Raw genomic sequence first — 27,411 nt, forward strand, 5'->3', positions numbered from 1 at the left:
TCCAAGATACAGACTGCAGGATCCTTAGTTGAAGAAGAGTTTTGCAGCATACCAGACTCGGAAAGAGTCTAGGGAGCAGCCTCTGAATTAACAGAACCAGGCATCAGGGGCTGTGAAAGGACCTCAGAGAACTGACGACTAGCTTAATGGAAGCGTCGTTGGTTGGTTTGGACCTGCGCAGTCCGTCTCTGTCTTTATCTTTACATTTTTTCAGAAGATCTGTCAGATGGCTTACTGAAGCCATATCGGAATTAGAGGACTGCAAGCAAAAATATCTGGCTACAATCAGGGCCCAACGATGGATAGTTCTGGCATTGAACAAAGCACAGAAGTGACAACGGGGGACGTCGTGGTCTGGGCCTAAACAAGTGATGTAGTAAGAGAGGAAGTTTCGGTGTGGTATTTGCTTTCCACAGGTGAAACCGTTACTAACTTTTTCTGACACCTGTTAGGGCAAGAAAAAAGGAACCCCAACAGGGTACTTAGCTTTAGAAGATTTCAACTTCATTTTGGTAGATGAAACTTAGGTAGCGGCCAACCGGCACTCATGTGAACCGTTTCTGCTTCGGGCTCAATGGCAAAAAAGACTGATGTAAAGGCGTCGGCTGCCTTACTTTATACTACTGACAACCAGACGTCAAGCGACAGCAATAGATGCAGAAATACTAAGTCGCTGGCATTCGGGATGGCCGAGGGCCAACTGGACAGGGATAGCCCAAATGTGATGACTGCAACAGTGAAACACAAAGAACATCCAAGTGTTGCCTTGGCTAAAAGAGAGGCACTAGCAAGATTTTTGGTTTGTCCTTCCTGATTTTCAGTAGGACCTTTTGGATTAGTCGGAAGGGTGGAAAAGCGTATAGAAACAGCCCCTTCCATGGAATGTTGAAGGGGATCCACCCTCCAGGCAAGTGGAGAGTGATCCTTAGTGCAGAATTTGTTCAATTGTCTGTTCTGGGGGGAGGCAAAGAGCTCCACTTGAGGTGTGCCCCACCGGTGGACAATGTCTAGAAAGGTCTCCCTGTTCAACATCCACTTGTGTTTTAGAGAGGATGTTCTGCTGAGAATATCCACTTGTTTGTTGTCCTGAGAGGGGATGTATGAGACATGCAGGGTCAAGTTGTGCCTGGAGGCGAGGTCCCAAATATGTATGGTTATCATGCATAGCAGGTAAGCTCTGGTCCTCCTTGTTTGTTGAGATACCACATTACTGTGGTGTTGTCTGGGAATATTTGAATGGGGCCCGGTTGGAAAATAAGAAGGAAAGCCTCCAGGGCCATAAGAACTGCAGTCATCTGCCTTACATTGATATGTTTCTTTTGACTGGTAGGATTAAATGCCTCCTGTACCCTGAAACCTTTGAAGGTGGCTCCCCACCCTAGGTCTGATGCATCTGTATGCATAAGTTGGGTTGGGGAGGGGATTTGAAGTGGTAGTCCCAGGTTGTGAAGGATTTGTTGAATCCACCCATCTTACTTCTGTTTTGAGGCAGGGAAGAACGGGAATTTGTTGCTATGAGTGTTGGTGTTGAGACCGCACGTTTTTCAGATACCAATGGAACTTACGCATATGCATTCTTGCTAGGGGAAACATAGGGATGGTGGCTGCCATCAGCCCCAGGAGTTGTACGAATTATCTTGCAGATATTTGAGGAGCTAGTAAAAGGTTTTGAAAGTGACTGGAGAGTGACAGGACTTTGTCCTGGGGAAGAAAAGTCCGCATCAGATCTGTCCTGATCCTGCAGCCCAGAAAGGTTTTGTCTTGCTGCGGGAATAAAGAGGATTTGTTTAAGTTGAGGGTGAAACCCAGGTTTTGTAAAAGGGAGGTGGGTGAACCTGAGATGATTTAGGAGGAGGTCTTCTGTTGCTGCTAGGAGAAAGTCGTATAAGTAGGGATAGATTTGGACACCTTTGGTCCCACACTAAGCAATGGCTGGGGGCAGGCATTTTGCGAATACCCTGGGTGCAGTAAACAAACAAAAGGGCAAGGCTGTAATCTGAAAATGAGAGCAGGGTCCAGTAAAACAATTTTCTGTTGGAGAGTTTTATTGGAATATGGAAATAAGCCTCCTTTAGATCTAGGAATTAATTTGGCAGCTAAAACTAGAAGCTTATCATTATCCAGGCTTAAATTAAGAAGTATTGTACTCACCATAACGTTCCATCTGAGTAGGTAGACCTCATTTGTCAGCACCTTTGGGAATCGGATCCGAGCCGGCAATCTTTCATAGCTTAGATCCGAGCTCCTAGCTCCTCCCCTTCACCCATAATCCCCTGCCATCCCTGACTGACCTCAGATCAAGTTTGCCCATAACCAATAAGGCTGAAAAAGGAAACTAACTACCTTCCTTAGAGGGCAGAGTAAAAACTTCTGGCCAAATAACAACCGAAGGTCAGGGGGAAGGAGGGTGGGACGGTTGCAGACAAACGAAGACTACCTACTCAGATGGAACGTTATGGTGAGTACATAACTTCTTAATCTGAAGTAGTTAACTTCATTTGTCAGCACCTTTGGGACAGAGTCTCCAGCTACCAGTACATTGGGCGGCCTTCATGGAAGGATGTTCCGGAGCACTGCAGAGCCAAAGGATGCTCTCCCTCTACAGATATCCAATTTATAATGGTTGATAAAGGTATGAGGTGAAGCCCAAGTGGCCGCTGAGCAAATATCATCCAGGGGTACTCTAGACCGAAAGGCAGCAGAAGTAGACATGGACCGAGTAGAGTGGGCACGGACTCCCTGAGGTGCGGGCCTGCCAGAACTTTCATAAGCCAAAAGGATGCATTGTGAAACCCACCTCGACAGGGTGACCTTCGACACAGATTTACCTAAATTAAATTTGGCAAAGGAGATGAACAACTGGTCGGATTGTCTATGACCAGCCATTCAATGAATGTAAAAACGCAGCTGTCTATGCACATCTAGAGAATGTAGTTTGTATTCCCCTTTGTTCAGGTATTCAGGAAAGAAAACTGGCAGATTAATGGATTGGTTAATATTTGCCTCGGAAGCAATCTTAGGAAGGAACGAGGGATTGGTCCTGAGGTAAACCCTATCCTTGTGGAAGGTCAAGTAAGGAGGTTTTACACATAGGGCTTGAAGTTCAGAAACCCTCCTAGCTGAAGTAATAGTGACGAGAAAGGCTGTTTTCCATGACAAATGTTTGAGATCAGATGAAGCTGCAGGTTCAAAGGGGGGAGCTGTCAAGGCCTGAAGTACTAAAGTCAAATCCCAAGGAGGCACTACTTCCTTTATTGGAGGTCTGAGTAGGAAGGTGCCCTTCAGAAAGGTCTTACATAACTTCGTGGTGATCAATGGACCCAGTTCATGTCCCACGTGGTAAAGAGAGATAGTTGCTAGTTGAACTTTGACTGTGGAACAGCTATCCCCCTGATGAAAAAGCCCTGAAAGGAAATCCAGGACGGCGGGCAACGGAGCTGTGAAAGGGTCTAGGTTCTGACGCTCCGCCCAAATAGCGAAACGTTTCCATTTATTCCTATAGACTTCCCTAGTAGAGGGCTTGTGTGCTGCTACTAGGATAGCTTTAACTGGGGAGGAGATACCGGGAGTCCTAGCTACGAGTGGAACTGGAGCAACCAAGCCGTAAGCTTGAGATTGTCCAGGTTCGGGACTGGGAGGCCTAGGGGGTGGGAAATCAGATCCGGGAGGGGATCTAGAATTCAAGGTGGATTCACCAGATAAGACCAAAGGTAAGGGAACCAAGCTTGACGAGGCCAGAATGGGGCAATGAGAATCATTTTGCTCCCCAACCGACTGACTTTCTGTAGAAGCTTTAGCATCAGAGGTAGAGGAGGGAAAGCATAGAGTAGACCAGGAGGCCAAGAATGCACCAGAGCGTCTCTCGGGAATTCCCCGGTGGGGGGAATTAGAGCGAAGTAGCTGTTGCATTTCGTGTTTGAAGGAGAGGCGAAGAGATCGCAACAGGGTTGTCCCCATATGGCAAATATCCGCTTCGCTACCTGGGGATTGAGAGACCACTCGTAAGGAGACAGTCAAGTGCAACTGAGTTTGTCCGCCATGATGTTGGACTGTCCCAGAATGTGTGTTGCAATAAGAAAGCAGTTGGTGGAGATCGCCCATTCCCACACTCTCATAGCTTCTCGACAGAGTGGGTAGGACCTGGTTCCCCCGTTTGTTGATATACCAGACCACCGACATGTTGTCTGACTTGAACTGCAACTACTCCTATAGGAAGAAAGCTCTGAAGTGCTTGCAACGACAACAGCACTGCCCTCATCTCTAGAACATTTATATGCAATTAAGTCTCTGTATCGTTCCACGTGCCTTGGACCGTCCTGCCTGCATAATGCCCCCCCACCCGAGGCGAGAGGCGTCCGTGGTCACCGTGGGGAGTGGAAGGGCCATGGAGAAAGGGCATCCCGCTTGGAGGTCTGGTGACTGTAACCACCATGCGAGAGCGCTTTTGCAAGCCTTGCTGAGGGGAATGGGGTGACTGAGAGGGTATCGATGGAAGGACAATTGGACTTGGAGAGTCCACTACAAAACCCTCATGTTCAGGCGGGACATGGGGAGCAGGGTAATTGCGGCCGCCATGGAGCCCAGTACCCTCAGGACCAATCCCGCCGGGGGAGCAGACGATAGTAAAATGGCCCGCACATGTAGCCTCAGGGTGTGAAGTCGTTTGGTGGTTAAGAAGGCTAGTAAGTTGTTTGTGTCTAATCTGGCCCCGATAAAGTCTATCACCTGACTCGGGTTGAGAAATGATTTGTCCGTGTTGATGGTGATCCCCAGCCGGGGAGCAAGGTGGAATTCCTGGCTGAGCAGAGTAGATGCCTTGTTGGGGCGGTCAGGAGCCAGTCGTCTAGGTATGGAAACACCTGCATTCCCTGAAGCCTCAGGTGGGCCGCTATCACTGCTAATACCTTGGTAAACACCCTGGGGGCTAAGGTGAGACCGAAGGGAAGGACCCTAAACTGATAATGACTGGCTCCTAGCCGGAAGCGGAGAAACCTCCCGGATCATTTGTCCATCAATATGTGGTAATACGCATCCTTGAGGTCTATCGAGCACATCCAGTTGCTCTCCCGCAACAGGGGGAGAATGGATTGAAGGGTGACCATCCAGAACTTTTCTTTGGTTACTGACAGGTACAGGAGGGAGAGATCGAGGATTGGCCTTAGGTCCCCTGTCTTTTTTGGCGCCAAAAAGCACCTGGAGTAGTAACCCGATCCGAACTGGTCTGGGGGGATGTGTTGGATGGCTTTTTCCTAAGAGCTGCTGAATTTCCACTGCTGCAGCCTCCCTCTGATCGGGTGGGACGTCGGGGAGGCGTTTGGGTTGGTGAGGGATGTGAGGAAAAAGGAAATTTGGTATCCTCTGGATAAGATGCGAAGCAGCCAGCGGTCTGTTGTGATGGACTCCCAAGCTGCCAGGTGCCTCAAAAAAAATCCCCCGACTGCCTCCGAGAGAGGAGCAGTCAGGCAACCCCTCATGGTCGCTGGGTGGGCCAGTCAGAGAAAGCTTCTCTGGACCCATCATTCCTCGGGCTCCCTCTGCCTCTAGGGCGGCGTCCACCCTGTCCTCCTCTGCCACGGAAGGACTGGGGATCTGGAGCGGACTGGGATTGTTGCGACTTCCGGAACCACATCTTCTTTTGTCCCTTTTGGTTCTTGGAGAAGGACCTCTGGGGAGCAGAGAAGCGGACTCCGATGGCAGACGTCTTCCCATCCTTTTCGCTCTGGACCAAAGTCTCGCGAACAGTCTTGCCAAACAGGGCAGAACCATCGAATGGGGCATTCGCAAATGACGCCTTGAAGGGTTCCGCGAAATCGCAATGCCAGAGCCAGGCCTGACGCCGCATGACTAGGCCTGTTCCGCTGGCTCTAGCGGCTCCCTCTGTGGCGTGGGACAACAGCCGCATAGAGGTGTTAGATATGGACCAGAGAGTGGCCATCTGAATGGAGTACAACCGTTTGTCCTCCACCGACATGGACTCTGGGGGTGACGCAGCGTACGCTTTGATAAGGTCCCGCTGCAGTCGAATAACATGTGCCATGTAGTTCAGAGACCTCACCGAGGAGGTCGCTGAACTAAAAGCCCGCTTCCCTAAACGGTCCATTAAACGGGACTCCATGCTCGATGGATGGACAGAGGGACTCTCCTGAGCTAATTCCCTCTTGGTGGCCGCCGCCACCAACATGGCATCTACGGGGGGACCCTGCTCCAATGGGACCTCTCGGCGGGCAGACTAAGTATCTTGTCCGGGCATTTGGGGACTGGCTCCACAGTGTCCGGCTCCTTCCACGCCCTACTGGTAAATAAGGTCCACTAAGGGGTCGGGTGGAGGGGACACCCAAGAGGTAGATGGGCCTGCTTCGAATGCCTCCAGGAACACGGATTCGCCCGAGGAAGCCTTGGGGGCAGACCACCCCCTCTTATCCTGAGCATTTCCATGATGTCTCCAAAGGAGACCTCCTCGGGGGATGACCTAGGGGAACCTTCCCCTTTATCCAAATCCGTGTCATCAGTCAAGGACTCGGGGGAGTCCACGTGCCTCCTCTTGCACTTACGCTTGTTTGGGACGTCCTCAGGGGGGCTGTCCGAGGACGTCAACCAGCCACGTCCTGTTCCAAGGGAACGAACTGGGACATCGAAGCAGGCTGTCCCTGGGGCCGGGTGATGGAAGCCGGACCCAACAGAGAGGGAGTGCGGGGCGGAGCCGAAGCAAGGACCAGGGGCCTGGAAGCACTCAACAGTGCCCTCTCCACCACATCGAAAGCAGAGGGAGAGCCGCTCTCTCTGGGATCAGAGAGAAAACCCTCGCTCGGATCCGATGGACGGATTGGGGTCGGCGCCGAAGCCATCGGATCCGACGGACCAGTGTGCTCCGACCTAGACAGAGCCGAAGACACACTGATTCCCTCGGATCCGACGCTCGGCCCAAGGCTCCGAGAGCCCGGATCCGACAAAAACGGACCCTACAGGCTCGAGGGAAGAGTCGGCGCCGAAGTACCTGATACTGTCGGTGCCGACCCACCCCCGGCTCCAAGGCTGCTCGGCTCCGAACCCGGGAAGCGGGTCGGAGAAGGAGCTATCGCAGAAAAGAAGGGTGTCGAGCTCCCCCCCCGGAGGGGGGGGGGGGAGGCAGGAGCACACCCATCTGCAGTTGGGCCTGGAGAAAACTTCGCATCATCCGATCCAAATCTGTGGGAAGGCTGCAAGTTGATCTCGAAGAGGCCACCGAGGCTGGCCGGGAGTGCCGCCTCGATGACCTCGACGGAGATTGGGTCTCCTCCTCCTCGGGGTCCGGTGAGAAACACGGAGACCGGAGCCAAGAAGGAGGAGACCTAGAAGCCCTAGAGGGAGAAGACCGCTTAGCCGGGGGGGGGGGGGCAAAGCAGAGGCCTCGGCTCGCCGCTTGTGATGCTTCTCCCTCCTTTTTTCTTTCCTGGCCTCCCTCTCCTCCGGCGCTGCAACGGGAGATTGAGTCCTGACCGGAGGGAGAGAGGCAGGAGTGGCCACCGCCGAAGCCGGGGTGGAGGCCACAGAAGCACCGGAGGCTGAAGCCGAATCCGGGGGCAAAAGTCCCGCTAGGATTAACTTCGACCTCCGGTCCTTCAGTGCCCTGGGGTTGAACGCCGCGCAGATAGAACACCCAGAGGAAAGGTGTTCAACCCCAAGGCACCGCACACACCAAGTGTGGCCATCCGCTGGGGAGAGCTTATGGCCACACTTGGTGCACTTAGAAAAGATGGGTTTAGGGGCCTCAGACATCCTAAAGAAAACCCACTCGTTAGACCCCAAACACACAGAAACTAACGACCAGCGAAGGGGAGGGAAAGTTTAACTAAAAGGGTTTAAAACTAGGAAGTTTTACACAAAAAAGGAACCTGAACACTCAATGCTCACACACACTTAAGGGGGATATGAAAAAATGAGAAATTTCTCTTACAATACCCTGCGATACCAGGAGCTCAAGAACCTAGCTGCTGACAAGAAGCGCGGCAAACTAGATCTGAGGTCAGTCAGGGATGGCAGGGGATTATGGGTGAAGGGGAGGAGCTAGGAGCTCGGATCTAAGCTATGAAAGATTGCCGGCTCAGATCCGAGGTCGGATCCGATTCCCAAAGGTGCTGACAAATGAAGTTAACTACTTCAGATGGAATGTTACCCATTTCTTGTATTTTAAAATTAAGAAGTTTGGTTAGGTAATTTTATTGTATTTATTTTTGTAGATTGTATCTATTTTAATTTCTTCATTTTTTTTTATCTATTTCAGCGTGGCTTACAAAAGTATGGATATTCCTTTTACTGCTTGTTCAGTAAGGTTGAGTCCTCAGGTAAGGGTTTGAGAGCAGGTGGTGTGAATGTATTGGCTTAATTGCTAAGTAGTCATGTGATTTATGAGCTTTTTATTAAGGTGTAAGCTGAATGTGTTGTTCGTTTTTCTGTTGAAGTTGGTGTGGGACACTGACGAAAAGCCTACTTTTGTTGAGCTTAAAATAAAATTTTAGCTTGCAGTTTATCAGCATCACTGTCTCTGGAATTGGTGCATCTGCTGAGGTTTATCGCCATGCAGGCTTCCTTTTTCAAGTTTGGTTTGTTTTGTGGCATTTCAGTCTTTGTCTTTATCAGGAGTTGCTCTGGCAGGATAAGGCATTTGAAGGCTGTCAGTGTAATCTGTACAGCTAACATTTCTTTTTGGTTGATATGCAGGTGAATTTGTCCTGGGCTCCATTTGCCTGCCATGTGAGCCCCCCATGCATAGTCTGATGAGTCTGTTAATGGAGTTTGGATGGCGGGGGGTTGTGAAAAAGTGGAGTTCCTTGTTGTGGTTGCAAGCCTCTACCCACCAAAGGAACTCTGTCCTTAGGCAAGCAATGATAGGAATCACTGTTTCCGGGTCCTAGGAATGTTGACACCACAGACCTTTTAAGTACCACTGAAGTTTCCTCATCTGCAGTCTTGCATATGGAATAAGTAGAATACATGAGGCCATGGACCTAGGGCTTGCAGTATTTTTCTTGCAGATAGCTGGGTTTGGGTGGCCAGTAGTTTGAAATAAGTTGTCAAACCTGCTTTTCTGGAGTGAGGAATGCCATTTGAGAAGTTGTGTTCAAGCTTGCTCCCACGAATACAACCTTTTGGCTGGGTCCCAGATGTGATTTCTTTTCACTGATGGTATACTCCAGAGAAGTAAAGAGTCTCTCTACAAACGTCAGGTGCCGAAGTAGCAATTACTGACTGTCGGCCTGCATCAGGCAATCATCGAAGTATGGGTAAATTTGATTATTTCTCTGCCTGTAGTAAGCAATGGCTGGAGCTAGGCACTTTGTGAATACCATGGGTGCAGTAGATAAGCCAAAGGGAAGTGCAGAAAGTACAGCTGTGTACACTTAAGATAAAATGTAGATGTTAGAGTGTATTCACTATTGTAGTCATTACATTTGGGTAATCTGCTGGCAGGTTACCCTCAGTCGGCCTGAATAACAAAGTCTTGGGTCCTGTGTCGGTTGCAGTCTCCTCTTCCATGACGTCAGATCATCAGGGGTATAAAACATGCAGTAGACGCCATTTTATTCAGTTTTTCTTGCCCCAGATGTCAGGTGCTCCCCATTAATATATATATATATATATATATATATATATATAAAAGAATATATAAACTATATATACACGCAACACAAACCTTACCTTCATCTAAAAGCAAATACACCACAAAGACTGTAGAATATAGTGAAGGAAAGAGAAGCTCCAGAATAAAAGGGGGATGGCGGGCAGGTAACCTGGACTGCAACAGTGAATACACTTGAACATCTATATTTATGGTAAGTGTACACAACTGTACTATGTTCTTAGTGTTTCACTGCTGCAGTCATTGCATTTGGGTAGAATCCCAAAGCTATGGATGGGAGGCTGGAGCTAAACAGCATTAGGGGCAGCTATAAAGCCCGGCAGAACTGCAGTGGCAAAGCTTGCCCTGGACTTAGAGAAGAGAGGCAGATGATAATGCTTTGTAAAAGTATGAACAGAACTCCAAGTAGCAGCTTCTAAAATGTCTTTGGTTAGAACCCCTCTGAGAAAAGCTGCTGATGTAGCTGTAACTCTGGTGGAATGAGACCCAATGCCCTTACCATGATTTAAGTAGCAGAAACAAATGCAGTGGCTTATCCACTTTGAAATAGTCTGCTTTGAAATAGCCTTTCCCTCTGATCCTGCAGCAAATGCCAACAGTAGCTGCTCAGTTTTTCTTCGAGCTTTAGTCCTGCTCAAGTAGAATCTTAGTCTGTGTATGTCCAAGGAATGCAGAATCCGCTTCCCCTTGTTCTGCGGATTTGGATAAAAAGTTGGCAGATAAACAGCTTGGTTAAGAGCCACACTGTAAACCACCTTAGGCATAAAGGCAGGATTGGTCCTAAGGGACACCCTGTCTGGGTAAAATATGATAAAAGGCTCCACAGCCATGAGGGCCTGTAGCTCTGAAACCCTTCTTGCTGAAGTAATTGCCAGGAGCAAAGCTGTTTTCCATGATAAAAAACTTTACATCTGCAGTAGCAGATGGTTCAAATGGAGGCAGGCTGAGCTTTTCCAACACAAAATTAAGGTCCCATGCAGGAATTGGTGATCTTCTGGGAGGCTTTAATTTTTTGGCCCCTCTAAGATACTGTTTTAGCAAAGGGTGAGAAAAGATCGGTGGCTCTGTGTTGTAATGAGTCGAGATGGCAGAGGCATGGATTTTTATTGATGAAAAAGATGGGCCTTTGTCAAGCATCTCAGTCAAGTATGGTAAAATCTGAGGAATATTTGGCTTTGCTGTGTCAGTTCCTTCTGCTCGTTTCCAAGCACAGAATCTCTTCCACTTATCAGCATAAAGATTTTCTAGTACTAGGCTTTCTGGCTTCCAAAATGACATCCATCACAGATTTACTGACAGGTGTTGCTTGAATAACTACATGATCAGCCATGCTGCCAAGGTTCAGTGTTTGGAGCTGATCGTGCAGGATCTGACTGTTTTGCTTAGACAGTAAATGAGGTATTTGAGGCAAGTACCAAGCTGGGAATTGAGACATATTCCTTAGGATTGGGTAACAGTGTTGGGGGGGGGGGGGGGGGCAATCAGTATCATTTTCGTTTCTTCTTGTCTTACCTTTAGTAGGGCCTTGGGAAGAAGAGGCAGAGGAGGGAAGGCGTAAACTGATTTTTCCAACTGAAGGACAGGGCATCCACTTTCCATGCTTGTCTGTGATAAGTCCTTGTGCAGAACTTGCCCAGTTGATAATTCTGAGGAGAGGCAAATAGGTCTATGTCCAGGCTCCCCCATTTCTTTATCATGCTGAAGACTTGTGGATCCAGTTTCCACTCGTGATGGTCCATAAGCCACACCTCAGGATACGTACCCAAGGAGTGGCGCACGGCGACTGTGGTCCCACTTCATAAGGGCGGTGCCTCCACAGACCCTGGAAATTACCGCCCCATTAGCTTGACAAGCCTTATCTGCAAAGCCATGGAGAGGATCATAATGGAACTCATAAATAAAGACATAGGGAACTTGCAGACTTTGGATCCAACCCAGTTTGGCTTTGTCAAAGGCAGATCCTGCCTCTTAAACTTGGTTGACTTTTTCGAGACAGTCACCAAGGCCATTGATGAGGGAAAGGCAGTCCAAACAGCCTACCTCGACCTGGCAAAGGCCTTCGACACAATACCCCACTCAGGTATCATCGAAAAACTCATCAGCTTGAATGTAAACCCATACATCACAAGATGGGTTGCAAACTGGCTAAGTGACAGAACCCACAGGGTCAGAGTTGCTGGAGCCATGTCAGACTCAAAGCCTGTCACAAGTGGTGTCCCACAGGGCTCAGTCCTGGGTCCACTCTTGTTCGGCATCTACTTTTCTGAAGTACAAGCAAACACAGGAGGGTTATGGCTGACAAAGTTTGCAGATGACTGCAAACTGCCATAGTCGAAAACACATCTGACACAGATATCCTCCAGAAGGGCCTCACAGAAGCGGATAACTGGTGCCAGAGCCATAGCCTGAAGTTAAACGCCAAAAATGCATAGTCATACCCTTCGGGAAAAACAAGGTTACCCTAGCTACCATATAGGTGGCAATCCACTGAGCACAGAAAAGTAATCAGGGATCTGGGGACCCAGGTTGACAGTAGCCTTCGTTTGACACTCATGTTGCTAAAGTAGTTAGGAAAACCTTCTATATCGCCCACCTGATCATGAAGGGATTCCCATCTAGATCAAGGAGGTCATCGTCCCCTGTACTCATCACTCATTAGACTTATGATTGAGTACAATGCCCGTTCGAATGTATCTGACCAGACACCTGCTGCAGCTTGAAAGGCCCCAAAGTTCCTCACCAAAAGGATAAAGGGTCTCAAAATATGTCTTATGCTGCCCGACTGAAAGAACTCCAGCTCTATTCAGTCTCATACCGCTTGCTCAGAGGTGACCTGTGCCTGACATATAAGGCCTTGTCAAACCCAGATTTGATGAATATGCTTCACCTCAAAAATCTAGATCCCTCAGAACCACAAGGGCGGAGACTTGAACCTTGACACGGTTATAAATAGAACGTGCTGGAGGGACAGATTCATCACCCAGAGACTCCCTATGCTGTGGAACAAAATCCCGGTACATGTGAGGCAGAGCACCTCTCTGGCCTTGTTCAAGAGGAATCTTGACCAATGGATGGGAGATTGCAGATATACCCCAGGGATTACTTCAGTGTCACTGCTTGACAGAGGCACAGCAAAATGATAGGCATAGTTTTTATTCAAACTAAAGGGGTGGCGAAAGCCACATAACTATGGGCTAGGCTTATAAATGCCCTTGGGCAGATAGCCTAGTATGAACCTATGAACCTATAAGATTTCTGCTTAAGTCGTCTGCCAGAGTAGCTTGCTTTCCTGGCAGGAATTGAGCTTGAAGATGTACTTGTAAGTCAAGCCTGTGTCCCACAATGCCATGGCTAGTCTGCAAAGGGGGTATGAGTGTGTGCACCCCTACTTGTTTATGTACCACATAACCGTGGTGTTGTCCATCTTTATCAGTAGTTGTCCTGAAGAAGTTGTCTTTGAAGGCTGTCAGGGCATTTTGAACAGCTAACATCTCTTTTGGTTGATATGCAGATGCATTTGTTTTGGGGTCCATATGCCATGAATGCACCTTCCCACCAGGTGGGCTCCCCATGCATAGTCTGATGAGTCTGTAGTTAATGTTTGGCTGGCAGGGGGTACAGTGAAAGACCATCCCATGTTTTGGTGACATGCCTCTGCCCACCAAAGAAACTCCTGTTGTAGGCAGGGAATTAGAGGAATCATCATTTCCAGACTGACAATGTTAACCATAAACTTTTTAGGTACCACTGTAGTTTCCTCATATGCAGTCCTGCATATGGAATCAGTAGAATGCATGATGCCATGAACCTCAAAGCCTGCAGAATTTGTCTTGCAGATAACTGGGTTTTTGTTGCCATCTGTTTGAAGTAAACAGTCAGTTCCCTTTGTGTGTCTGGCGTGAGGAAAGCCATCTGGGCAGTTGTATTCAAGCTTGCACCTAGGAAGGTTATCTTTTGAGAGGGTACCAGTTATGATTTCTTTTCGTTTATTGTGTACCCTAGGTATGTTAGAAGCCTTTTCACAAACGCAAGATGCTGAAGAATGTCCATGTTCTCTGCGTGAATGAGAGAGTCGTCCAAGTAAGGATAGATGTGTATACTTTGTCTGCAAAATGCAATTACTGGTGCCAGGCGCTTTTTTTTTTTAAAGACCCTGGGCGCAGTAGATAAGCCAAAGGGCAGTGAAGAGAATTGGTAAAGCATAACGTCAGCATTGAAACGGAGGTATCTTCTGCACGATTCCCTTACTGGGGTATGCAGGTATGCCTCAAGTCTAAAGTCACTAGGGCAGGCGTTCTTGCCCAGCATGGGCAGAAGCTGCTGCAATGTTAGCATTTTGAACTTTGGAATGTCCAGGAATGTGTTCAAAATTGATAAATCCAGTATTGGGCGCCAGGCCTGGTCTTTTCTGGATACCAATAACAGTCTTGAGTAAAACCCTGGTCCTTTTTCCTGCTCTGGCACGGGTCGAACAGCTCACATATCCATGAAGGACGTAATTTGTTTCTGTGCCTCTGCCCACTGATTTTTTGGCAGATCTGACCAACCGTTTGGGAGTGGCAGAGTGTGGAAGTGGAATCTGTATCCCTGTGATACTATGTTTAATACCCACTTGTCCTGGGTTATTAATTGCCAATTTTGAGCAAAAAGTGCTAATTTTCCCCCTAAGGGAGCTGCCAAAAGGTAAGTGCTTGGTGACGGCAGAGGGAAGTCATTGAGACTGCTTACTGTAGGGTTGCGTTTTGTTTCCTCCAGATTTGGAAGTGGAGGCACCCCACTGCTTTGACCTGTAAGAATCCTGTGACTGGTATCTAGAACCTTTAGGATGCCTGGATTTGCCCAGTGGAGCTCTGTCGGACACAGGAAAGGACCAATGTTTTGTAGGCCAGTGTCTACTGAATCTTGGTGGTTGCACTTGTAAGAAGACTTTTACAGTTTGCATAGACTTAGCTTTGTCTTCCATTTACAACCTCTTCTGCCTTAATACCAGAGTATCATGCTGTAAAGGTGCATCCAGCAATTTAGCTTTAACATGATCAGGCAAATTTTGCTCTTTTAGCCAGGCCTGCCTTCTAATCACAGATGCAGTAACTACGACCCTGCAGGAGGCCTCCAAGGAATCAAAAAGTACAGTTTTGTACCTACCATAAATGTAGATGTTCGAAGATCCACATTGCTGCAGTCCTAACACTTGGGTGTAGTCCGCTGTCCCAGTCGGCCCGAATACCAAAGTATAAGGCTGACGTCGGTCAAGGCGCATTTGTCTGACATCAGGACGTCAGGGTACAAATGCGCATGACCGACGTCATATCCTCAGTCTTTTCTTGCCCCAGATGTCAGAAGACCCTAAAAAGATAAGGCCAAAACCAAAAAACACCAAACACTCCTGTACCTAATATATGTACAATATATACAAATTTACAAGAATAGAACCCCACCCACACAACCACCCCTAAACACAGAGGGAAGGAGGGAGGGAATTGGACTGCAGCAATGTGGATCTTCGAACATCTACATTTATGGTAGGTACAAAACTGTACTATGTTCTTCATCTCACATTGCTGCAGTCCTAACACTTGGGTAAAATCCCAAAGCAGAGGTAAGGGAGGATGGCTAAACTATAATGAAGCAGGAGCTGCCAAAATGCCCTGCAACACAGCAGTGGCAAAACCAGCCCTGGATTTAGAATAGAGAGGAAGGTGGTAATGCTTGGAGAAAGTATGCACTGAACTCCAAGTAGCTGCCTCCAAAATATCCTTAGTTGCCACCCCCATTAGAAATGCTGTTGAAGTGGCAGTAGCCCTCGTGGAATGAGGCCTAATCCCAGCTGGAATCTCCTTGCCATGATGGGAATAACAGAATGCAATGCAAAACCCAATCCACTTAGATATAGTTTGTTTTGACACAGGCTTGCCCTGGGAACTCAAAGCAAAAGAAACAAACAACTGCTGAGACTGCCTAAAATCCCTAGTCCTGCTTAAATAATAACGCAACTGCCTGTGTACATCTAAAGTGTGCAAAATCTTTTCCCCCTTATTTTGGGGATTTGCATAAAAAGTAGGCAAATGAATAGTTTGGTTTAAAGCCACACTAGAAACCACCTTAGGCATAAATGAAGGATTAGTACGTAATGATACCCTATCCTTATGAAAAATCAAAAAGGCTCAACCGCCATAAGGGCCTGCAATTCAGAAACCCTTCTTGCAGAAGTAATGGCCAACAAAAAAGCAGTTTTCCATGACAAGTATTTCAATTCAGCAGTAGCCGCAGGCTCAAAAGGTTGTAGAGTAATTTTCTCCAACACAAAATTGAGGTCCCAAGCAGGAGTAGGAGCTCTACGGGGGTCTTATATTCTTTGCCCCTCTAAGAAATTGCTTGAACAAAGGATGAGAAAACAATGGTGGGTCACAATCATAGTGAGCTGAAATTGCTGCAGCATGAATCTTAATGGAAGAGAAAGACAAACCTTTGTCCAATAACTCAGTAAGATATTGAAGAGCCACACTCAAATTAGGCTCAGAAACATCCAAATCCTTTGCTGCACTCCAAAATAAAAATCTCTTCCATTTTTCTGCATACACTTTACGTGTGCTAGGCCTTCTGGCTTCCATAATCACATTCAAAACTTGTTGAGGAAGTTGAGACCTGCTGTGGTTCAAAACAGAATATGCCAGGCTGTTAGATGAAGAGAGTGAAGCTTGACATTGAGGAGATGACCGTCCCTCTGAGACAAAAGGTGTGGAATTAAAGGTAAAGGCCATGGAGGCTTCCTTACCAGATTCCTCAGTAATGGGTACCAGTGTTGCGAGGCCAATCTGGAGCTATCAAAATCATCCTTGGGTTGTCTTGTCTGACCTTTAGGAGTACCTTTGGGAGGAGAGGCAGAGGTGGAAAGGCATACACATGAAGATTTTTCCCAACTGAACGAAAGAGCATCCACTTTCCAAGCTGTGTGATGAAACCTTTTCGTGCAAAACTTTGGCAGCTGGTGGTTTAGTGGAGAAGCGAACAGATCTATGTCTGGAGTTCCCCAGGACACTGTCAATTGTCGAAATACATGAAGATCCAGTTTCCACTCGGGATCCATGATTTGCCTGCTTAACACATCTGCTAAGGAGTTCTGTGCTCCTGGCAGAAACCTTGCCTGTAGATTTAGCTGCAAGCTGAGCGCAGTCTCCCACAAAATCATTGCTTGCCTGCATAGAGGATAAGAATGTGTTCCCCCTTGCTTGTTGATGTACCACATGACAGTAGTGTTGTCTGTTAGAATCAACACCTGCCCTGGAAGAAGTAACTCCTTGAAAGCCATTAATGCAAACTGGACTGCTAACATCTCCTTCATGTTGATATGTAGATGCTGTAGTCTGGCAGGCCACTTGTCTTGTATCCACTTTCCATTCAGATGAGCTCCCCAAGCTATGTCTGAGGCATCTGTCGTTAGAATCTGACTCGCCTCTGGCCGGGTCACAGAGAGTCCCTTGTTTAGGTGACATTCCTGAGCCCACCACAAAAATTCCTTTTGAATGCAAGGTATTATTGGAATGACAGTGTCCAAATCCTGGCAGTGCTGTGTCCATACATTTTTTAGATACCATTGCAGCTTCCTCATATGCAGTTTGGCATTGGGAATCACCAGAATACAAGATGCCATGAACCCTAATGCTTGAAGGACTGTCCTTGCAGTCAGCACGGACTGATGAGATAGTTGATGGAAGTAAAGGGATAGACTCTTTTGTTTGTCCGGGGTTAAAAGGCCATCTGGGCTGCTGTATTCAGTCTCACACCCAGAAAGCACATGTCTTGAGAGGGTACTAGACTGGACTTTATTTCGTTCACAGAATACCCCAGGCATCTTAGCACTGCTATCACATATTCCAGATGCTGAAGAAGCTCGTCCTTTTCTTGAGCCAGAATCAGACAGTCGTCCAAGTAAGGATAGATTTGTATTCCTTTTAGCCTGAAAAAGCTACAACTGGAGCCAGAACTTTTGTGAATACTCTGGGCAGTAGATAAGCCAAAGGGCAATGCAGAGAACTGATAATGTGAATTTCCAGCTCGAAACGCAGATACTTCCTGCAACTGAGTCTGATAGGCACATGAAGGTAAGCCTCCTTGAGATCTAAAGTTACCATCCAGTGATCTTTGCCCAGCAGAGGTAAAAGCTGTTGTAACGTCAACATTTTGAACTTGGGAATGTCCAAATAAGTGTTGAGGATAGACAAATCCAAAATTGGTCTCCACGTGTTCCCCTTTTTTGGTACTAGGAACAGGCGAGAATAAAATCCTAGGCCCCTTTCTGGCACAGGAACCGGCTGAATGGCCCCTATCTGGAGCAACAGAGAAATTTGCTTGTGAGCCTCTTTTCTTTGTATAGGAGGAATGTCTGACATGCCTTTGAATGGAGGCAAGGTATGGAAATAAAACCTGTAACCGTGGTGAATGATATCCAATACCCATCTGTCTTGGGTAATAACCCTCCAATTTTCTTTGATAAGTGCCAGCCTTCCTCCCAAAGGTGCTGCCAGACGAGAAGGCTCTGGCAGCTGAAAAGGCAAGTCATTGGGTCTGCTTACGAAAGGACTGACCCCTGCCCTCACCAGAAGACTGGGCAGGCAAACTGCCTTTTCTAGGCCTAAAAGAACCTTGAGCTCTGCCCCTACCACGTCTAGATTTACCCCTAGACTGAGAATCATAAGAAGGATAAGTCCACCCCTTAGTAGGCCAATTTCTACTAAACTTTGGAGGCTGAACCTGCAAAAAATCTTTAACAGTCTGCATAGACTTAGCCTTGTCCTCCATTTTCTTTAAAACTGTTTCCACAGGCGCACCAAACAACACATCAGATTGTAAAGGAGCATCTAAAATCCTTGTCTTTACATGTTCAGCTAAATTCTGATCCCTCAGCCAGGCATGCCTGCGAAGAACAGAACCAGTGGCTGCCACCCTCGAAGAGGCCTGTACAGCATCAAAACCACATTGCAAGGAATGCTTACCCACCTGTTCAGAAACATGAACCAAATCCTGCAACTCTTTACACTCAATACCTTCCGCCAGAGCATCTACCTTAGACTTCAATTGTGAAAGGAGATAATTTTGGTATTTCAACATGTGAAACTGGCAATTCAAAGCCCTCATGGCTAAAGTGGAAGAAGTATACACCTTTTTCCCCATCTATCCAAAGTCCTTGCCTCTTTATCAGAAGGAACAGGATTTTTAACAACAGAAGCCTTAACCCCTTTAGGGCCCTGAGAAACAGTTTCTGGGTCTGCCCTAGGACTCTTAAAAGATACTTATGAGCTTCAGGCACCCTATAATACCTGTCCGGTTTAACTGGGGCAGGAGGCAAAGAATCAGGGTTCAGGGAAGCCTCTGCAAAAACATCCTCTACCACATCCAGAACAGGAGGTATAGCTAAAGGCCTATGCTGGGGTAGAAACAAAATTCCCTAAGCCTTTTCCTAGAATCAGAGAAATCTTGACCTTCCCATTTAAAATGCTCCCTCATGGAATGAAGAGTCTCTGAAAAGAAAAATCCTCAGGAGGAGAAGCAAGGTGTAGAGTCATCTACATCAGAATCAGAATAAGGAGGATACTCCTGCAAGTCTTCAGCCGAAGACTCAGAAGCCTCGAACACTGCTCAAAACTCTCAAGCTCAGGTTCCACCCTAGGCCTCTTATCAGGGGGTAAAGAACCTCTAATCATAGTAATCAAATCTTCTGCCATTTTAAGCATATGTTTCTTAGGCAGAGACCCTGAAGAACTAGGGAGACCCCACTGAAGTTAACCCTGGCCGGCCTCTAGAAGGAGCCTTGGAAACAGAAGGGAGGGCCTAACCACCTTAGGAAGGGAGGGAGAACAGCTACCTGAGAAGCCCCTTCAGCCTGGCCTACCTCCTGAGAGGACACATCTTGTAACAGTAAAGTCTCTCCCTGAGAATCCAAAGGAACTTCTGGTAGAACCACCGGCTCCACCGAGCCCTCTAAAGAACCGGCGTCCGGGACAGGCGGTTCTTCTACCTAGGCTTCGCTGCTTTGTCTTTGCGCTTTTAGGCGAAGCGGGCGCCGGAGCATCCGACGGCATGTTATAATTACAACGCTTCCCAAAACTAACCTGGCACAATCTAATCTTCTCTTAATAGTGCGTTTGTTAAATCTAGCACAAGAGCGACAGCCAACAACGCCGTGCTCAGGCCCTAAGCAAGGTATACACAATGTATGGTAATCTCTATGAGGTATCTGTTTCCCACAAGAAATACAGTTATTCACTTTTTCTGACATCCGGTTAAATACTGAGGCAAGAAAAAACCAAAATATTCCCCAACGGGGTACTTAGCCAACTTTGATTCGGTCTGAAACTCCGACTTCAGAAAATTTCAGAACGCCAACCTGCACTCGCAATACTGCTTCTGCATCGGACCATGCGGCAAAAAAGACTGAGGATATGACGTCGGTCATGCGCATTTGTACCCTGACGTCCTGATGTCAGACAAATGCGCCTTGACCGACGTCAGCCTTATACTTCGGTATTCGGGCCGACTGGGACAGCGGACTACACCCAAGTGTTAGGACTGCAGCAATTTGAGATGAAGAACATCCACATTGCAAAATATGCTTTTCAACTTGTTCTGCTGCATGCAATAATTCCTGCAATTCTTTATTTTCTACACATTCGGAAATCATCATTTTCTGTTTCAGTAATCCCATAACATGCTGTTGATACTTAAGCATATGAAACTGGCAGTTTACGGCCCTAATTGCCAAGGTTGCAGATGTATAAACCTTCTTTCCCCATCTATCCAGTGCCCTGGAATCTCTATCAGAGGGGGTAGGATTTTTTGCAGTTGAGGCCTTTACACCTTTTGGACCCTGTGAAATAGTTTCAGGGTCAGCAGCAGGGTTTTTAAATAAAAACTTGTGTGAATCAGGAACCCTGTGATACCTGTCTGGCTTGCTAGGAGCCGGAGGTAAGGAGTCTGGAGTCGAGCTCAACTCCGAAAACACATCATCCACAATGTCTAAAACAGGAGGTATGGCTAAAGGCCTATGCTGAGGAAGAAGGAAATTCATAAGCCTCTTTTTTGATTCTGAGAAATCTTGACTCTCCCAGTGAAGATGCTCCCTCTAAGTACGCAAGGTTTCTCCAAAGGAATAATCTTCAGGAGGTGATGCACATGTGATGGATTCCTCAGCATCAGACTCCACACAGGGTGGAATACAAAATTCCTGATCAGAAAAAATAGAAACCTGATCTTCATAATCAGTGTCTTGCCTAGGCCTCTTATCAGGAGGGGGTTGGTAACCCCTGATCAAGGTAATTAGGTCTTCAGCCATTTTGATAATCTGCTTCTTGGGCATAGAGGCCTTTTTGAAGCTGGCGTTGGTTTTATATAGAAATGCAGAGGCCTGAAGACACCCTCAAAAGCCGGTGCCTGCTCAGCGGCTCCGGACCCATCCGAGGAAGAGACAACCGCGGTTACAATACTTTGAGAATCCCGCTGCTTGCCTGACTGGGCATGGGTCTCGGTAGAGGCCTGTGACTCGAAAGTAGCGGGTATCAGGGGCTGTGAAAAAGCCTCACTGAGTACCTGCTAACCGGCGACTGGTTTAGGAGAAGCTTCGTCATCGGTTATGGACCTCGACTGTCTGTGTCTGTCCTTTTCTTTGCGTTTTTTGTGAACTCCGGTAGTCGGACTGCTACCCAATGACATTTCAGGATAGTTAAATCTGTTTCCAAAATATTTTGAAGCAAAGATATACCGACGCTTAATAGTGCGTTGGTTAAAACTAGCACAAAACCGACAGATAGGCACGTTATGATCAGGGCCTAGGCAAGGAATACAGTACAAACGGAAATCCTTATGAGGTATTTGCTTCCCACAAGTAATGCAATTAACTTTTACTGACATAATCAGTGCCTTGCCTAGGCCTCTTAGCAGAGGGGGGTTGGGAACCCCTGATCAAGGTAATTAAGTCCTCAGCCATTTTGATCATCTGTTTTTAAGGCATAGGGGCCTGAGCACGTGCCTCGTGCGTCGGTTTTTTAGACTTAGATGTTTTTGATCTTGTTTTTGAGGCTGGCGTCGGTTTAATATAAAAATGTTGAGGCCTGAAAACACCAAGCTGGTGCCTGCTCAGCGGCTCCCGTCCCATCCAAGGGAGAGATCTGCAGGTTCACTAGAATCTCGCGGCCTACCGGATTCCGAATGGGTCTCGGTAGAGGCCTGAGACTTAAAAGTAGCAGGTATCAGGGGCTGCGAAAGCGCCTCACTGAGTACCAGTGAACCAGCGACTGGTTTAGAAGCTTAGTCAGTTTTGGACCTCGACGGTCTGTCTTTTTCTTTGCGTTTTTTGTGAACTCAGGTAGTCGGATTGCTAACCAATGAAATTTCAGGATAATTAAATCTTGATGCAAAAAATTTAGAAGCAAAAATATACCAATGCTTAATAGTGCGTTGGTTAAATCTAGCACAAAACCGACAGCAAGGCACGTTATGATCTGGGCCTAGGCAAGGAATACAGTACAAATGAAAATCCTTATGAGGTATTTGCTTCCCACAGGTAATGCCAATTATTAACTTTTACTGACATCGGTAAGGAGCAAGAAAAAGTTTCCCCAACGGGGTACTTAGCTTTAGTTTGAAGACTTTGGTTCTGAAACTCGAATTCAAAAGTAACAGGAGTCGGCCAACCGGCACTTGCAAACTGCTTCTGCTACTGCACGGCAAGAAAGACTGAATAAAATGGCATCAGCTGCATGTTTTATACCCCTGACGACCGGACGTCATGAAAGAGGAGACAGCAACAGACGCAGGACCCAAGTCTGTTATTCAGGCCGACTGAGGGCAACCTGCCAGCAGACTACACAAATGTAATGACTGCAACAGTGAAACATGAAGAACATCTGATAGTGCATAGAGCCTCCACGAAACGTTTTAACTCTAGGGTAACTAGCCAGGAGTCCTTGGCTAGCTTAGGAAGGAGCTGCTGGAGTGTAGGTACCATCAGAAAGGTGTTAAGGGCTGACAGATACAGAATAGGGCACCAAGAGTTCACCTTCCTAGGCACCAGGAATAACCTGGAGTAGAAACCCTATCCCCTTTGCTCTGTTGGCACAGGTTGAATAGCCCAGATACTGAGAAGAGAAAGTACTTGCTTTTGGGCCTCTGTCCACTGGCTTATTGGAAGGTCTGGCAATCCGCTTGGAGGTGGCAGAGAGTGGAAAAAGAATCTGTATCCCTGGGATACGTTTAAGACCAATCGGTCCTGGGTAATATACTTCATTTTTTGCATGCAGGGCAAGTTTTCCTCCTAGGGGTGCAAGTACTTGGGCATGGCTGGGAAGGATTAAGGACAAGTCATTGTGAACTTTTTCCACAGGGGGGTGGCTTACCACTACCAGTTTATGAGGAGGGACCACTCCATTGTTTAGATCGGTGCATACAGTGAGACTGTAGTCATTGTGGTCTGTTGTCCCTGGGTTTGGGTTGAGAAGGTCTGGATGGGACTGGAAAACAACATTTTTTTTGAGGGCCAATGCCTACTGAATCTAGGTGACTGTACCTGTAAGAAATGTTTAACGGTTTGCACGGATTTAGCTTTTTCCTCCATCTTTTTGAGATCTTCTGCTTTAGAGCCAAACAAACATTCTTGGTTTAATGGAGCATCAAGTAATTTTGCCTTGACGTGGTCTAGCAAGATTTGCTCCTTCAGCCAAGCATGTTTTCTCAGAACAGACCCAGTGACCGCAGCCCTTCAAGATGCTTCTAAGGCATCAAAACTACACTGCAAAGTATGTTTACCAACTTGGTTTGCAGAACGCATTGTCTTGCAAGTCCTTATTTTCTGCACAATCAGGAATCAACAACATTTTTTGTTTAATTAGATCAATAATATGCTGCCAGTACTTCAACATGTGAAACTGACAATTTAAAGCCCTGATACCAAGAGGTGCAAAGGTATATACCTTCTTACCCAGTCTAGAGCCCTAGAATCTTTGTCCGAAGGGGTAGGGTTTTTGGCTGTAGAAGCCTTAATACCTTTAGGTCCCTGGGAAATGGCCTCTGGATCCGCAGCGGGATTTTTAAAGAGAAATTTGTGAGAGTCAGGTACTCTGTAGTATCTGCCAGGCTTTCTAGCAGCAAGTGGTAAAGTATCAGGAGTAAGGCTGGATTCCACAAAGACATCTACAAATATCCAGGACAGGGGGAATAGCTAGAGGCCTATGTTGAAGCAAGTCTAAAAATTCCTTCAGTCTCGTTTTGGACTGCGGAAATGCTCTCTTAGGGTATGCAAGGTTTCACCGAAAGAAAGGTCCTCTGGGGGGGGGGGGGGCTGAGGGAATTAAGTCCTCTGCATCTGAGTCCTCATAGATAGATGAGGGTATGTCCTGGTAATCAAAGGGGTCAGAGTCTTCAGACTCATGGTCTGAAGAAACAAAAGGAAAATTAATTCTTTGTCTTTTAGAGGGAGAAGGCTGGCTTTCCCTAATTAAAGTAATAAGGTCTTCAGCCATTCTAAGCATTTGTTTCTGTGACATGGGAACTTGAGAAAGTGCTTTGGTCGGTTTCCTACGTGTAGTGCGAACCATGGCCCTGAGAATGTTGGTAGATTTAGTCATAAACGAAGTAGTCTGTTTCATAACAAATATCGGAAGGTTTGAGTACACCCTCAGAAGCCGGTGTCTGCACATCAGCTCCAGACCCAAATGTAAAGACAACCGCAGGTTCCAAGAAGCATCTTACGGAAATGCCGGACTCCGAATGGTTCTCAGTAGAGACGGGTATCAGGGGCTGCGAAAGAGCTAGAGTACCGGCGGATTGGCGACTAGCGTGACAGAAGCGTAGTTGGCAGTTTTGGACCAATGCAGTCTGTCTCTGTCTATACCTTTGTGTTTTTTTGGAATATAGTCGGATGGCTTACTAAAGCCATTTCGGAATACGGAGAACAAGAGCGAAAGAATTGAGACAAAAATTGCCCGGCGGCGAACAGTTCGGCCGTTGAACAAGGCACAAAACCGACAGCGAGGGACATCGTGGTCTGGGCCTAAAGAGGTGACGCAGTAAGAATAAAAATCTCTGAGGTATTTGCTTTCCACAGGCAAGACAACTGTTAACTTTTTCCTGACATTGGTTAGAGTAAGAAAAAAGGATCCCCAATGGGGTACTTAGCTTTAGAAGACTTCAGGTTTGAAACTTGAAAAACGAAAATTTCAGGTAGCCGCCGGCCGGCACTTACAAACTGCTTCTGCTTCAGGCTCCCACGTGGCAAGAAAAGCTGATGTAATGGCATTGGCAGCACGTTTTATACCCCTGACGATCTGACGTCATGGATGAAGCAACAGCATCTGAAGCAGAAATCCTAAGACTCTGGTATTCGGGCCAACTGAGGGCTACCTGCAAGCAGATAACCCAAGTGTGATGACTGCAACAGAGAAACACGAAGAACATTATTTGTTTTCTGTATGGCATTACAACCGGATTTTCTGAAAATGAGCTCATGCTGCACTGTTGTTCCTATGATGGAATTAACCAAGCAGCATTTCATAGCTGCTTCAGAGTGAATGAGTTAAGACCGCAACAGTAACCAGGTGAGAGGGCAGAGAAAAAAAATTCTACCCGACTCTCTCGAGAAAGCTCTGGTCTCTCCAAGTTTTAATATGCAGTTAAAAGCAGAATACAAGTAAAACATAAGGTAAAGAAAACAAACCACAGTACTCAAAATAGAAAAAGGTAATACAAATAAAAAGCAAACTAACCTTTCCCTCACAGCAAAGTGTAGCAGAGTCTGGGTGAGCCTTTCTAGTAAAGCCAATAAACATTTAAGAAACATTTAAAAAATACTTTGGGAGTTATGTAAAAAATATACCAACCAAAGCAATATCTAAAATCTATCTTACATGTATGAATTATTAAATAATGTTTTTTAAATGCAGCAATAAATCGGAATCAAAGCAGTCAGCACAGCAGTGGCTCATACGTCTGATAGGAATGGAAACTCTGAAGAAAATATGTTTTTCATATTCAGAAAATTAAAGACAGCATTTTACTGAAGGTGAAACTACAGAAAACTACTGAACAGAAGCAAAACAAAAACATTCGGAAATACTCACTTTTTGTGTTTCACAATTTGGTTCACAGCTGTGATTCATGAAACGTGAACAATTTCCTTTTTGAGTTGCATCAATTATCTAAAGAAAAACACAAAAATATAAGTAAATTGGAGGGGTTCCAACAACCACCAAAACAGCAGCACATATTTTCACCTAATGGATAACATTCTTACTCTATTAGAGAGTGGGTCCATCAGTGGTGGGTTTAAATTAAGGTTATTCTTCCCATCATCTCTCAATTCAACTTCATTTTGAAGCTGTTATACTTGGGGATATGCATTAGGCATACAGTGATTGTACACATCGCCAAATAAGCATGTTCATCCTTTGATCAAAACTGTCCGTCCCTAGTCACTACAATCCTACGAATAAAGAAAAAATGATAAAGATGTGGCATCTGCAAGGCAGAAAATATATACACTCAACCAACTTTAAAGGAACTCCACCAACAGAAACAAAAAGGAGGAGTTATCTAGACAGTAAAGGATGGCTTGTGCCTGTCTAAAGAATAGCAGCTGTGACTCCACTGTATACGGGGCAGGCCCTCTCTAGGCATTAGCGTACTATATATCCATCAGCTTGCATGCAAAGAAAGCCATGAGCATATCAAAGCAGAACTGATGTGGAAACAAGCAACTCAAATGGATCGAGACCCCAATCTACTGGATTTTGTGAGGAAGTAGGTCCTGTCTTCTGAAGATACAAAGCTTTTTTGTACATATTCACAGAAGCTGTGAACAATGGTCACTTAAGTTCACACTGCCTGACTCAACTTGACCAAGGTTTCTAACACTATTATTCATGCTGGTATTATTGAAAAGTTAAACAATATAACCCACCTAATCTTGTCTGCTGGATTACAAAACTGCTATCCACCAGATTCCAAGTTGTGAAATTTGTGGCACCATCTCTCTCCATATAAAAATGTAATTAGTAGGGTATCAAAGGGATCATTATTGGGCTCTCTCCTCTCAGGCATTTATTCTGCAGATATCCAAACCAATATCTCAGAACAGTGGTTGACCAAGTTTGCTGATGAGCACAATATGTGCACTATTATCTGCTCTTTCACTAGTACTAAACAACTCGACAAGGGCTGATGTACTGAAAACAGTCTCAAGCTAAATGCAAAAATGGACACAGTAGCAGCATTTAGAAGGACAGACGGAACTGTTTATAAGACACCTGGATACTTATGTAGACAACTCACTCATTATTTGATTATGTCCGGTTTCTGAGGGTTATACAGAGTCATGAAATATATATAGATATATATATATATATATATATATATATATATATAGACACACACACACACACATATATGTATGTGTGTATATATATATATATATATATATATATATATATATATATATATACACATATATATATATATATATGGATCTATCTGAGTTCATCGACATTTTAAAATACACGACTAACCGACACCAAACAACGAAACTCATTTAACCGACGCCAGAAGATCGACAGTTCACAAACACGACATCGCATACACCCGACACAACATACCAACAAACAAAACACATCCCCTATCCAACACTCACACACACAACACAAGCACACCAAAATCCTTACAAACAAACACTAACCCATACATACACAACTAACCACAACCCTGACCCAAACCCTTACCCTAAGGTCCGTCACTATCGCACACTCACCCAACCC

At 46.2% G+C, this 27,411-nt stretch overlaps 1 protein-coding gene across 1 annotated transcript in view; it reads right to left on the reverse strand.

Moving 5' to 3' along the window:
- SETD2 (SET domain containing 2, histone lysine methyltransferase) overlaps positions 1 to 27,411 on the reverse strand; it is a 3,532,865-nt gene that overhangs the window by 2,068,410 nt on the left and 1,437,044 nt on the right. Inside the window, exons 8-9 of the mRNA XM_044066027.1 lie at positions 25,723 to 25,800; positions 3,981 to 3,998 (exon numbers count right to left, since the gene is read on the reverse strand). Coding sequence (XP_043921962.1) covers positions 3,981 to 3,998; positions 25,723 to 25,800 — 96 coding nt within the window. The remainder of the gene's footprint in view (positions 1 to 3,980; positions 3,999 to 25,722; positions 25,801 to 27,411) is intronic.

This window comes from Protopterus annectens, chromosome 3.part0 (genome assembly GCF_019279795.1).
Source record: "Protopterus annectens isolate FY-2018-M chromosome 3.part0, PAN1.0, whole genome shotgun sequence".
Taxonomy (NCBI): domain Eukaryota; kingdom Metazoa; phylum Chordata; order Ceratodontiformes; family Protopteridae; genus Protopterus; species Protopterus annectens.